The 13862-nt window shown below is 44.1% G+C and overlaps 1 protein-coding gene across 1 annotated transcript in view; it reads left to right on the top strand.

Moving 5' to 3' along the window:
- The window catches only part of spns2 (SPNS lysolipid transporter 2, sphingosine-1-phosphate), a 74524-nt gene extending 60881 nt beyond the window's left edge, over positions 1-13643 (top strand). Inside the window, exons 9-13 of the mRNA XM_030792443.1 lie at positions 1990-2055; positions 2766-2864; positions 6916-7079; positions 9950-9986; positions 12830-13643. Of these exons, the coding sequence (XP_030648303.1) occupies positions 1990-2055; positions 2766-2864; positions 6916-7079; positions 9950-9986; positions 12830-12841 (378 nt within the window). The 3' untranslated portion in view covers positions 12842-13643. The remainder of the gene's footprint in view (positions 1-1989; positions 2056-2765; positions 2865-6915; positions 7080-9949; positions 9987-12829) is intronic.
- The last annotated feature ends 219 nt before the right edge of the window (positions 13644-13862 follow it).

Here is a 13862-nt window from a genome sequence, read left to right as displayed (position 1 = left end):
AGCTTAGCGAAACCAAAGGGGTCAAGGAGACTTCTGTATGTCAACGGCCCTTACGAAAAGCTTGAGGCGGAGTCATTTAAATTGTTTTTTGCAGTTCTCGCCGGCTCTTTCTAGAACGTTCTGTTCTGAGCCTGTGTCTTGGAGAGGGTTTGAGGGGAATTTTAAAAGGGCTTTACCTGAAGCCATGCTTGGCTGCTCAGGTGTGCCTTTATTCTCTTCTGGAAAGCTCTGCGTGTGTGTGTGTGTGTGTGTGTGTGTGTGTGTGAGAGAGAGAGAGAGAGAGAGAGAGAGAGAGAGAGAGAGGGGTTGCATCATCTGTGAGGTTACTCAGTTCCCAGGGGTGCCTCTCTTCTCTCAGTCGACCTTGATTTTGCCCTTGAGCTGGCAAACGCTGGGTGTGGCCTATAGCAGTATCCTCGCCGATAGGCTTCGACAAAATCATCACAGATTTCTAAATGGAACAGCCACTTTGATGCTTTAGAAATTATATTTGTAATATATAATGAGATTTCTGTGAATTAGCAGGCAGAGTGCATTCCCAGCTTATTAGATTTCTGTAAGTGTGCTCTGGATTTCAGATTAGGAAGGAACAGGGAAGCAGCTACAAGTCCAAAATCTTCACCATTAACACTGAAAGTGTGAACAGACAGACAGGTGCAGATCCACAATTCTGAGAAGTCAGTGTAGACAGAAAGTGGAGAGAGACTGATAGTGAGGGATATTCGATAATGACAGATGTGAGGTCTAAGAATGTTCCAACGTGAGTCAGGCCTGTTCCAGCTGTGACAGCTGCTGTCTGCCAACCCACTGATCCCAGTACAGCTGACCCACTGCTCAAAGTGTTGGCGCTTGTTACAGTGTCTGATCTGGAGTCAGTCAGGGTTTTTATACCTCACTCACACACGGCTCTGTCGCTCAGTCACACTGTCTGAACATTCTGTAATTAATGTAATGCATTACCACACACACACACACACACACACAAGGGCACACACACATACTTATGCACACACCATATATTCACTCTTCTATCGAATGTCTCTTTCTCATGCACATAAACACACACACACACACACACAGAGAGCACCATTAGTTTTGAGAAGTGAAACCACCGCCCAGCCCAGCTCCGTGCCGATTGGTTCTGGTGGGGTCAGTCCCAGTCAGTCCCGGTTGTCAGGGCTCCGTCGGCAGATGAGCGTCTCAGCGGAAAACCAAGAACCCGTCAAAAAAAAACGGGAACAGACCTCGTGTCCCGCTCACTCTCCTCCACCGCCAAATCCCAACGGATCCCTTACACAATTCTGTCTGGCCCCTGAGCACGGAGGTCTCTCCTCAACAGCTGCTGCTGTCTGCCCCGATTGGCAGAGCCCGAGTTTTAGACAAACCACATGTGCGCGCGCGCGCGCACACACACACACACTCACACACACACACGCTCTGTAAAATCAGTTACCACCATCTGAGAGTCGGGTCTTAATTTTGGCATTAAGAGACCAAAGCCCAGACGTCACGGGAAGGCTGTTCATTTGTGTTGGAACCAAGCTGAAGCGGGCCTCTCTTTACGCCGTAAACAACAGAGTTTAAAAATATAAATACAAATATAGATATAAACTTTGAGTCAACGGGCTCTGAGCTTTTTTTTTTGCTTTAGTTTATTGCAAGCCGTGTATTATCTTTATGGTTAGAGGGGCAAAAAATAAATGTGTAACAACCTTAAGATGAAACACTACATTTCTATAAACCTGCCCGCAATGGAATAGCGAGTCCCCGTAATGCACCAAAATGCATGAGTTCCCTTAACACTCTGAGCCTTATTCACCTTTCATCTGGACGTTGCTCTTCTGGCTAAAATTCTCCAGTCAAAGTTGTTTCTGCGTATTTTTTTTTTAAACGAGAGAAGAGTTCAGAGAAATGAAATAGAGTGAACTTTGATTTAATTCCTTTTTTCCTCTCTCTCTTTTTCTTTCTTTCTTTCTTTCTTTCTCTCAGGTCTGTATCTTCATAGGAGAGACGCTGCTCTTTTTGAACTGGGCCATTACCGCGGATATTTTAATGGTACGTACAGAAACCCTATACTTATCCATCGGGGCCCACTGGAAAAAAAAACTGTTGCCTCCGCTCGGTGACAAAGCCGGTCATCTTTCCAGAGCGCTCTCTTATTTTTAAAACGTCTAAACGCTCTCTGACTATAAGGAGAAGCCTTATAGCTTGGGCGTGGTCAAAAGCTGTACGACCGCTTGGAATTAGCTTAATAAGTCTGCCACTCACTGCACAGTAAACGGAATAACAATCATACAGAGGTCACGTTTTTGTGTCTCCTCTGAAGGAGGGATGGAGGGAGGGAGAGAGAGAGAAAGAGAGAGAGAGAGAACACTCGTAAAGCTCGAATGAGCCAGTTGAAGTGGGATTTACTTTAGCATACAGGACAAGCTCTCATTTTGTTTGACAAATAGGCCAGTGTAAGCGAGTGAGTTAGTGAGTGTGTATAGGAGAGGAGACAGACACACAGACGCGGGCTGTTACAGCAGAGTTAGCGACGGATCAGACACGGGCTCTTTTAATTCACTCTGACAGAACAGGAGCTCCGTGGTAACTGGCCCCTGAAACTGAAAAGATGGAGAATTTTTGGTTTGTAATGACGTTGATGGATAAGTTCATACGTCTATGCTCACTTGTTTTTTTTTGCCCTGTCTCTGCTCTGTTCACATCCTTCACTCTCAACGACACCCCCCCCCCCCCCCCTCTCTGTCTCTCTCTGACTGTAGTATGTCGTCATACCGACAAGGCGAGCTACTGCAGTTGCTGTCCAGGGCTTCACCTCGCATTTACTAGGGGATGCTGGGAGTCCATATCTCATCGGCAAGGTGAGGTATTCACACACACACACACACACACACACACACTGAGCGGTTTCCCCACCGTGCGCTGAAACTACTCTAAAGTTGATTGATCACGTGCGGATGACGTAGCATAGCCAGTGGCTGTGTGACTGATCTCTGGAGATTAGCCTTGCTAGTGAGGACAGGAATCCAGCAGCTACTGTGTGTGTGTGTGTGCGCGCGCGTGTGTGTGTTTCTACAGTAAGCCAATTGAATCAATATTTAATCTCGATTGAATGCTTAAGGCAGATAACCTCCACTAGCCGGTTAACAGGCCAGCATTTTCTAAAGATAACAGAGAACAGGACAAGGAAAAGAGTCCGTAGTGCTTAGATTGCCTTTCTCCTGAAGGAAAAGATCTACAGAGTGTATTGTAGTTATTCAAAGAGGAATTAGAGATATGGAACTGAATGGGGGGGGGGGGGGCATTTGCCCAGGTCAATGTATTATATTTAGGAGTAGCTTTTTCTACATGTCAAATACACCGTCTCCACAGAACAATGAACCCAACGTGACTTTTCCATTCCGGATTCTTTCTGCCGGCTCTCTTGTTCCAGTAATGCCGACCCTCATGAGGCTCTGTGTGTGTGTGTGCGTGTGTGTTCGTGTGCTTTGGGCTGGTCCATTTTACCGAAACATTCAAGGCTATGAATTCTTAAGGACTCTCTCCGGTCTCATAAAAGACCCAATCAGACATTGTTCCACACCTACACTCATGAGACCTTTGTGTTTTTCTATTAGACAAAAAACTCCCACAAAAACAAACACACACACACAAACACACACAAAAAAATGCCGGCTTGCCCAGATTTCCAGCTACCGTGTGGCATTCCTGCCATTCAGCACTGGAACGTTGGAACGTACTTCCAAGTTAAACAGTAACTCCTGTAGACAGGTTCACACACTACACCACCTCCACTAGGCCTCGTGACCTTGGGGCAAACCCTAGAGGTCAGGCTCACTGTTAGCCATGTTTCTGTTTTGCTCTCTCTCAGAGACAGACAGGCAGACACAATCAAATTTGTGATTATTCAGTGACAATGTGTCATAAACTCTAGGGGGTACAGTACAAAAGCTCTTTAAATCCACTTCTCTGGTTCACTACACCTGAATGATTTAGGTATGAGAACTACAAAGGACTTTCATCTGTTTTTCTATTAATCTGTTGACGGGAGGTTTAGTTATAATAGCAGTTTAGTGACGTATTAAAAGTGTCAGAGAATATACCATGAAACTGAAGCGTGTAATGTCAGACATTTACAAGATAATGACTTAAACTTATAATTGTATATTTTAACTACAGCATGTGGTTCAGACACGTACCAAACTAATACTCAATCATTTACCGATCACACGCAAATTCCTGCAGAACAACAAAAGCCCCGGAACATCCCAAATTAGCAGTTAGCGCTGACACATGAAAGAGCCGCCGAGGGTTTTCAGGTCATGAACACGCTCTTTTGACGTCAAAAAAAAAACCAACTCTCTTAAGTGTAACTAAAAAAAACCCCAAAAGCTTCAAACAAAGAAAAGTAAGAATGCAGAACCTTTGTTGGACCAAAAATAAACTGCCATTTGACTGTTCTCTTTGCCCTTCGGATTACAAAAGACCGTATTCCACTGAATGCCACCTAAACGACTGGATTACATAATGGAGGGAGCACCGAGAGATTCTTAAAGAATTCCAGTGTTAACACTTCCATCCCTCAGTAAGAACCTGTCAGTTTCTTTGAAATAAATATGTCTTCATTCTCCTAAAAGAGAATATCCCTCTGGCTTCATATAAGATGAAAGCGCCGAGTCCAGTTTAAGTTTAAATTCACCGATGTGACAGATTCCATTAGTGTCTGTAAGTGTCTCTAAACGTCACTAAGGTATGTCAGTAACATCTTGTTAATAATGACAGACAATTATATACCGTGAGATTAGCGCATCGCTACGTCTTTGGCTAATTTTGTCTCCTACGGCAAATAGTCATAGGATGATGAGAAATACGTCAAATCGCATAGCTCTCGGCCTGTGCTACGTTGTTGGTAAGACAGTACACGTGAAGTAGTGGATACCTTCCGGAAAATTCTTTCCATCCTCACCCTTGGCCAGTGGATCAGTGGTGCCATGTGACGCACGGAGCGACCTTTTCACATCTCCCTTTGTCATAACTTCACTCCAAGGCCCTGAATCGCACGTCGCCGCGTCAAAGATGACTTGGCTATTTCGCACCCGGCGCTTTAGCATGTGAATGCCAAGGCGGTTGACTGTTCTCATACAGTTTTTTCTCTCACGCAAATTCGACAGAACTCTCACAGGAATTGCATGGAGCTGTCCATCACCTAGCAACCGCGGAATAGACTCTTCAGTAACTCACACAGTCCCACTCAGTACTGGCATATATGTGTCAATAATCTGCCGCCAAAAAAAAAAAAAAAAAAAAAAAATAGTAATTAAGGTTTCGTTGCTAAGCTAAAGCTAACTTCCGAGGACCTCATACTGGTTTCAAGCACACTGCAGATAAACCTTGTAGCCTACTTGCTAGTCATATAATTTCCCCGCTTTGGTGACCCTTATTTTTACTTAGTGCTTGATAAAACAGAAGTTGAGGGGAGATGAGGGAGAGAGAAAGAGGGAGAGAGAGAGAGTAAACACCGTAAGCCTTGCTGTATGTATGCCATATTTCAGAATCTGCCCCACCTGTTCTGGACCCCAAAAGAGAGAGAGAGAGAGAGAGAGAGAGACTGGTATGGGAAACCTGTTTGTGAAAACAAAGAAAGAACTTAATACCAGACCGTTCTTCATTCCACTCCGAGCGGATGTGGGAACATTTGTTTTATGTGTGTGTGAATGAGAAATGGCCAGAGGCAAAGTGGGTGGCAATATAATCACTTTATAAATAAGCGATCTACAGCACAGGAATGGTTTTCGGCATTAAAGCAGAGTGCAATTAGATATGCACTACATATTTTCACCATCTCCGCCATTTTGTCATCAGAGGGGCTTATGGGGAGAGAGGTAATGTTGTTTGGCAGGACACCCAGATCTCCACACACATGCGCACACAAACACACACACACACACACACACACACAGACGGTCAGCACAGACAACCCCTTTGCTCTCTGGAGTTGGCATCAACACGAGTGGACATACACATTCATTTCACACACACACACACACACACACACACATGCTGGGTGAGCACAGAGCAACAGATGCATACACACATGTAAACACACACACGAATACACACATGTACATGTATACACACATACACACATAGACACACACACACTCCTGGGAGACACAGGCCATGTGGTTGTAAAGGATTAGCCTCTCAGTATGCTAACCATGACATGAGACTGCTCTTTACAGCTATGAGTGTGTCAGAGAGTGACTCTCGTTCATCAGTCAGGGTTTGGCCCGAGACTTTCATATTAATATACTGTCACAGTGTGTGATGTAAAGAGAGCTGTACCGCTTATGGCTAACTCGACTGTTTCATATTCTTCCTGTGTGGTGTGTGTGTGTGTGTGTGTGTGAAAGAGAGAGAGAGAGTGAATGTATGTTTGTGTGTGTGTGTGTGTGTGTGTGCGTGTGTGTGGGCTTGCTCGTATGACTTGACTGGTTGTGTGGATAATTTAGTAAATTTTTGTTTTTGACATGGCGTTGACTGTTCTGTATGTATTTGCAGTTTTAAAAAAAGTCTAACTGTTTGAGTCTAACTGAATTCATTGGCCATTTTTGAACCCAGTGTTTCTCCATTCACATCAGCTCTTTTTAGGACTGTTACCTCAGAAGTAATACTTCACAAATTCATGACCATGTATACCAATAGCATCTAAATGACATTTTGACCAAATTACCGACCCATTCGTTCTACCACATGATTATGGTCGTGATAAAGATGGCAATACCTCACAACACATTAAACTCCTGAATGTGTGGAGTTTATAGGTCTTAACCTATATTTGATTATTTCTGTGGTGTACGTTTGTTTTATTTGTGGTTTTGTTTTTTTTGTTTTTTTGTTTTAATCGCACAGATTTCGGATGCCCTCCAGCAGAGTTACACGACCTCCGTCCTCTGGCAGTTCCTGAGTCTGGGATACGCCCTCATGCTTTGCCCCTTTGTCATCGTCCTCGGAGGAATGTTCTTCCTCGCGACCGCCCTCTTCTTCCTTGATGACCGGGACAAAGCAGAGTTGCAGTGAGTAGCTACACACCTGATGACACACGATAAACCTCTGTGATTACTCAACCAAATGATGGCCTGGCTAAAGTTAATGCCCTTTTATTCCGCCGGTGAAATTTGACTTCCTTCTAGAATGCTCTTAATCGAGATGATAACCAACAGAACTGAGATTAATGCTGTCAACACTCCACCAGAAAGTCATTTGTGGTTATTATATCAACGTAACACAATATAGTGAAATGGCATCATCTCCTAAGATATTGCCTCTCCTCAAATGATCTCTCAGAGCATATTACCGCAATACCAGAGGTCAGAGTTTCAACAGGGACAGGGAAAGAGAGAGAGAGAGAGAGAGCAAGCGACATGGCCGTAGAGTCAAGCCAACTAGAGCAAGCTTTCAGGGGGGGTTCTCAGAGCTGCCTCAGCCAATAAAAACACAGGATCCAGGCAAAGACCGGTCCGTCAGCTAAATCCAGCTGCTGACACAAGCTATTCTCACTGGCTAAACCCGCCACTGCATTTCTGCACTCAGTGCTTACTCAGTCTGTTAATAGCAGCCACAGTCACCTCGTTATGTTAACACAGAAACAGTCGTTTTTAACTCAAACACACAGCCCTGCAGGGATCAGAGCTATCTCATTGCCTTAAAAGGCAAAAAAATACAAAACCTAGAATGCAACAGCAGACATTTCCCTCTCATTTCTCTCTCTCTCTCTCTCTCTCTCTCTCTCTCTCTCTCTCTCTCCCCCTGTGGCCGTCTCTTTTTGCATTTTTTATCAAGTGAACTTCCTGTGTGTGTTCCTTATCGAAAATGACTTCCTTCCTGTCTTAGCTCAGGGACATTTTAAAGCCATGTTGCCTTAGACTACAGCCTGACGTCTATGGTCTCTTTGCATATACCTGGACATCCAGTGGCACTGGCCTAAAGAGCAGGTTCCCACATCGACTGACTAAGCATTTAACTGCTTTTACTGTTAGACTCTAGATTTTATTACCACTCTCAAAGCTGCATGTTTAAGAGAATGAATATATACCTATATATATATGTACATATTAATGTATTTATGTATGTATGTGTGTGTGTGTGTGTATATATATATATATATATATATATACACATGCACCACATCCTTGAACTGTATCCAGATTATATAGAATCGATTTTCCCGGGGCTCTGTTTTCCAGTTCCATTTGAAACCAAACAGCGTTGTTATGGAGTAATGAAAAGGTCCTTCCTTCTCTCTGGCCATTGGGTTCCTGTTTTGTGGTTTTATTTCAGGCCGCAGTATGACTGTGCATGGTTTAGTGAAACGACTTCGCTCACCCTCTTTCTAACCACCATCACATCCCCCGACTGCTCCAACAGAAATAGATATTGCTGCGGCTCTGATGTAGACGGAGAGGCCGCAGAGACCCTTTTCTGGGAATTAGACTCTGTTGAATAAGACTAAATTATTAATCGTTGTTACATATTGAAGCCGACGCACGAGAGCGAAGGGAAACCGAAGGCAGGATTCAGTGACGGCCTATTTCATCATTTCGTTTTATGAATATTTTACATTTTAGAGGCAGAATAAACAAACACGTCCCCCCCCCCCCCCCCCCCCCGCTTCCTTGTATTTGCCAGGCTAAATAAATAAATAAATAAATAAACAGAGTAAAGAATGGAAGAGCGGAATAAAACAACGATAAGGTAATGCGTTTACATTGCGGAAAACTTCAGCCGTCTCTGCGCTTACGTAACGCACTTCAAAAAAGCTGCATAAAAATAACCCTTCAAGCAGCAAGGTTATTTGAGTCTGTCCATAAATAGGATCTTTTTTTTTTTTCTTTTTCTTTTTGTAACCTCACGTTTTTAAGCATGGAAGAAATGCCCCCCCCCCCCCCCGCAATTCACAAAATACGTCTAAAAAGCCTTCACAAGCACAATCTTCTTCTTCCTCCTCCTCCGTGAGTGCGCTCTCAGACAACCCTGCAGAGTCTGTTTATAAGATCCAGAGGAGTAGCACGCAGTATTCACTGGAGCGGAGGCATCCACTCCTCAAGCTCCTCAAGCGTTTCAGTGTTTTGAACTTCATAGCTTTTTTTAGGCTTAGAGTTTGCCAATTATAGCACAGGACACATATAGATAGCCTCTCTCTCTCTCTCTCACACACATACACACACACGCACTCACTCGCACATAAATGCATGCTCACACACACACACACACACACACAAACACGTGCGTGTATTTCATGGGCATCTCTGGGCATTGTGCCTGTAAGACACCCCCTATCATTCAGCATGGTTGAACCGTGATGCACTCTCTGCCCGATGGCCTGTGGGCATGGCAAACAGATTGGCATGAAATATGCTGAAACATTACTGCCAACTCAGAGGGAGGGAGAAAAAACGGACAGGCGGAAGGAAAAAAAAAAAAAAAGCAAGCAATGGTGTTTAGCGTTTGGAAACAGAAGAGAAAGTGATGTACCAGAGAATAGAAAAAAAAAAAAAAAACGATATTATTTATTTTAAAAAGGGACAAAAACATGCTCATCGTCCTGTTTTTCTTTCTTTTTGAACTGCAGAATCACCTACAGTTGCCCCCCCCCCCCCCCCCCCCTCGAGTTCACCCTAGTTCACCTTTTCCCTCCAACACCCTTAGCATCATCCTTACAGAGGGTAGACTCTGGGTAGTGCTCTGTCCGTATAGCTGTTACCTCAGCTCTGCTATCAGCTACTGCCTAAACTCTGCTCTGAATTCGCTTTTCAGTGTGAACAGGAGAATTCAGTGCGGTTTATGTTAAGCAGTGAGACACTTTAGGAGAATGGAGAATGAGCTGTGAGAACCGTACTGTTTCCGTGTTCTGCTGTTTCTCAGTGACGTTCTTTATTGTTTACAGAATAAAGCAGATGTCTCGACCGCCCTCCACGGTTAAGGTAAGACCACGTCTGGTCACGTCTGTTTTCACCTTTTCACAGTCGACCCCGTATTAACATACACGTAGCGTTTAAACAGACTCAAACGCGCGCGCGCACGCACGCACACACACACACACACTTCCTACACACATGCTCCCTACCCATTCAGATCGTGGTCACAGCCTCCTAAGGAAAATTAATCAAGTTTTTTGGGTTGAGGCGTGAGAAGGGGCAGTAAGGTTCCTTTCCCTTAGTTTGTTGATGTTATTGTGATTTGGAATTTAAAGTCAAAGCTGATAAGACCCATAACCCAGTGTAACTTGGAGTCTGTGCTGAAAGCTTTGGTCTGGGTGGGGTTTTTTAAAAAGTGGGGTGGAGGGGGGGGGGGTTAATATGGATGTAGCAGCCATGACTGTGGCTGTGTGTGTCTGGACCCTTTTCAAGGTCGCGTTGCCCTCCCTCTTTCGTCCTCTTATCTGCCTCGTGCACTCTCTGCGTGTGTGTGTGTGTGTGTGTGTGCGTGCGCGCGTACTGGCCGTGTAATTACCGGAGTCGGGACTCGCCTGGCGAAAGAAAGAGAGAACGGCCAGGAAATGGCCCCGCTTGTTTCACCCCCAGTTCTCCTGCTCTGGACAATGGAGATTTCTGGAGTGCCACGCTAAAAATAACAAGATTAGACCCCGACGGACTGATTGTCAAGGCCACAGATTTTTCTCTTTTATGTTTTTCTGACTCCGCTTTCGAAAGGTTATCGCGTGAAAGACGTGACTCTTTAGGATTTAGAGAGTCAGTCCCATTGCCATGTAGCTCCTGGATCAAAGTTTCCACTTTCCCAGCTTAGATAAGATATTGCTTAAGCTGCCTAAATATTTCTGCGCCTTCTCTTTTTGCATTTTACACGGGCTCTAAAATAAATGTCCGTGAAATTTTAAGAAAAACAATGAAATGCCAGTATTTGATTCTACCGGAGGTAATGGAAGAATAGGTGTCTGCGATAACAAAAGCGAAAGAGTGAGAGAAAGAGAGAGTGAGAAACGGAGGGAGATACAGGAAGTCCCATCACAGGAAAAGGCAGGGTGAATCCTGTGAGAATGTCTTTGACCTTAAAATACAAACTCTGCTTCTCTTTCCGCTGAAACCCGCTACTTTCACATAGCTAATCACTTTTTCGCTGGCAGGTTCGGTAGGTTGGAGTGGCAAGGTAAGGAAAAAAAAAAAAAAAGGTGGTTTTAAGAGCCGCTCAGACTGGAATTGAACGAAATTGACAGAGTCTTCAGCTCTCCCGTCTCCTGTTCTAGACGGCCCGACACACAGGGAAACCGGTCAAGCGTCTCCTGTTAGCCTCAGAATTAGCCACAGCCTACAGACCACAACCAATGACTGGATAACATATTAGCCTCTGTAGCCTGAATGATATGTTCCCCTGTCTTAATTCCTTTATGGAGCTGGGAATGGCCTTCAGATCAATGGGGTCCAATGGGGTCAAAGCAAAGAGTTACGTAATTCAAGGCAACAATGCCCCCCCACCCACCCCACCCCCCACCCCAATCTACCCACCCACTCATCCAACCACTCAGCCACCCACAGGCTGAGAAAGGTTCAATAAGGAAGAAGTGTAATGTCTTAGAGAGGATGAAAATGAGAAGGAGAGGGGAGGAAGGAGAAAAAGAGATTAAAAACAATAGAGAGAGAGAGAGAGAAAAAAGAGGAGAGAGAGAGAGAGAGAAAGACTGCGTATTTTGTTGGAAGGAGGCAGCTGGAGGGGGGATCTTTTAATGGCTAAATGCTGTAATGCGTCGAGGGCCATTAATCTTTGGTCGTACACACTTCTAGATCAGATAAACTGGGATCCAATTAAGAGTCTCAGCAGGACACAGAGTTCTGGGCATAAAAAGAGCAGCTTCACTCTCCTCAGCACTCACTCATGAAAACACCAGAGATCCACAGCACAGAAAGGCCACACAGTCAACTGTCATCATTCTTAACTCCTGCTGTACTGCTATGAATGTCAACCAAATGGCCATAACAATTTTTTTAATCTAACATCAGTACAGCCGATATAAAGTACAAATAAAGAAGAATCACAATTAGTCATCTCTACCCAGCGTGGCATTATGACATCATTATTATTATATCACCATGTCATGTGACATTATGACATCATAATAAACCTGGACTGTGTGTCTAACTGGGCAGTGTATGCTGATCACACTAGACATGAAATGTGAAATAAAAGTCTTTGTGCTCTGGAGAGAATACAGCGAAGCTTTACTGCACCAACAACAACATCATGATATAAAATCCATTAACCCAACACTAAAGCTAATTAAAATCGTTCCGCACCAGCTCTGACTCTTTCCTAGAGACCTGTATGTGTGTGTGTGTGTGCGTGTGTGTGTGTGAGGGTGTGTCCATACACACTAGTATCAATAAACGCACCGTCCGTAAGCTGTAATCCTGGTCTGCTGGGGTCTGGAGTATCCCAGTGGAGCCTGTAAAGCTGATTATTACTAATGTAATGAAAAATGCCAGGACAACCTTACATTCATGCATTTAATCATTATGGAAGGCGCCACAATCCCTTGAATATGTTTCGTGGAACACTAGCATCCTAATACCATGAGCGTTAGTTTGTTCATATATATATAAAATACACAGCCTCCGAGCTATGTATACTGACAAAATATTGATCATTATATGAAGTTTGAGTGCCAGTCACACCTGTAAGCTGGTCAAGATGAGTGATAGGTTACAATGTATGTGTGAAGCTAACCTGTTCTCGCTCTCTCTCTCTCCCTCTCTCTCTCTCTTTCTCTCTCTCTCTCTCTCCATCTCTCTTTCCTTTTCTCTCTCTCTAACAGGTCACTAAATGAGAATCAGACAGCGATGGGAGGAACAGAGGCATGGGCAGAGGAGTGATGAGAGAGAGAGAGAGAGAGAGAGAGAGAACAGCTGATTCAATAGACACCCATGCTTGGCCTACCATCACATCCATCATAATCATCACTATCATCATCATCCTCTCTCCCCCGCTGTTGTCATTTCTTTTTATTATGTTTTTCTGTGGACGCTGTTCTGAACTGGAGCCAATGAGCCATCTCACCCTTCCAATGTGCTGATCCAAACAAACAATGCCAGCCAATCAGCTGCACAGGTGGGCGTCCCCTGGGTTGAGATGTGCAGAGGGGAGGAGTCAAAGTGTCAGTCAAGGCCCAGAAGGGGTTTTTTGTTTTTTTTGGGGGGGAGGGGCAGAGGGTTTTTTGGACTCCTCCCCACCTCAGTGCCATACTACTGAAAAAAAAGGAACGGACGCGGTCCCCGTCTTGTCTATCACGCTGCCTGTCTATTCTACAGTATATGCACCAAGTGCCATAGCATTACATTTCTGCACGGGTCTGACACTGGCCACACCCACAGTCAACCGGAGTTCACTGATAGGCCAAAAAACGTGTACATATGCTAATGAAGGAATCAGTGACCTCACAATCACTCTTTTGAAACAGCAGTTTTAATGTGTGAAGAGCCAGCCTTGTGTGTCAGGGCTGGTCCCTTTTGGTGTTTTTCTCTTTCTTCTTCTTGGTTTTTTTTTACATTTTTTTATTTTTTAATTGTTTTTTATTCACAAGCACTTACCTATTTACACGAGTGCCAGTTATGTCATGCAGTACTGCACCACAAATATTAGAAATCTCTCACACACCATTTATGCTTTTCTGATTAGAGACTTTTTAAAAATAGATATACATATATGTGAAAAAAAAGAGAAACTGGAGGTATTTGCCTATGATTGTTTCAGATGGAGTTTTTTTATTTGAGATTTCGTATAACAGAAACAGGACAGCACACTGGAGTGTAAATAGTAATGATGGGGGTTTTTTTTCCCCTCAAATCTGT

Source organism: Chanos chanos, chromosome 15, assembly GCF_902362185.1.
Source record: "Chanos chanos chromosome 15, fChaCha1.1, whole genome shotgun sequence".
NCBI lineage: Eukaryota > Metazoa > Chordata > Actinopteri > Gonorynchiformes > Chanidae > Chanos > Chanos chanos.
This window is presented reverse-complemented; position numbering and strand designations above follow the sequence as displayed.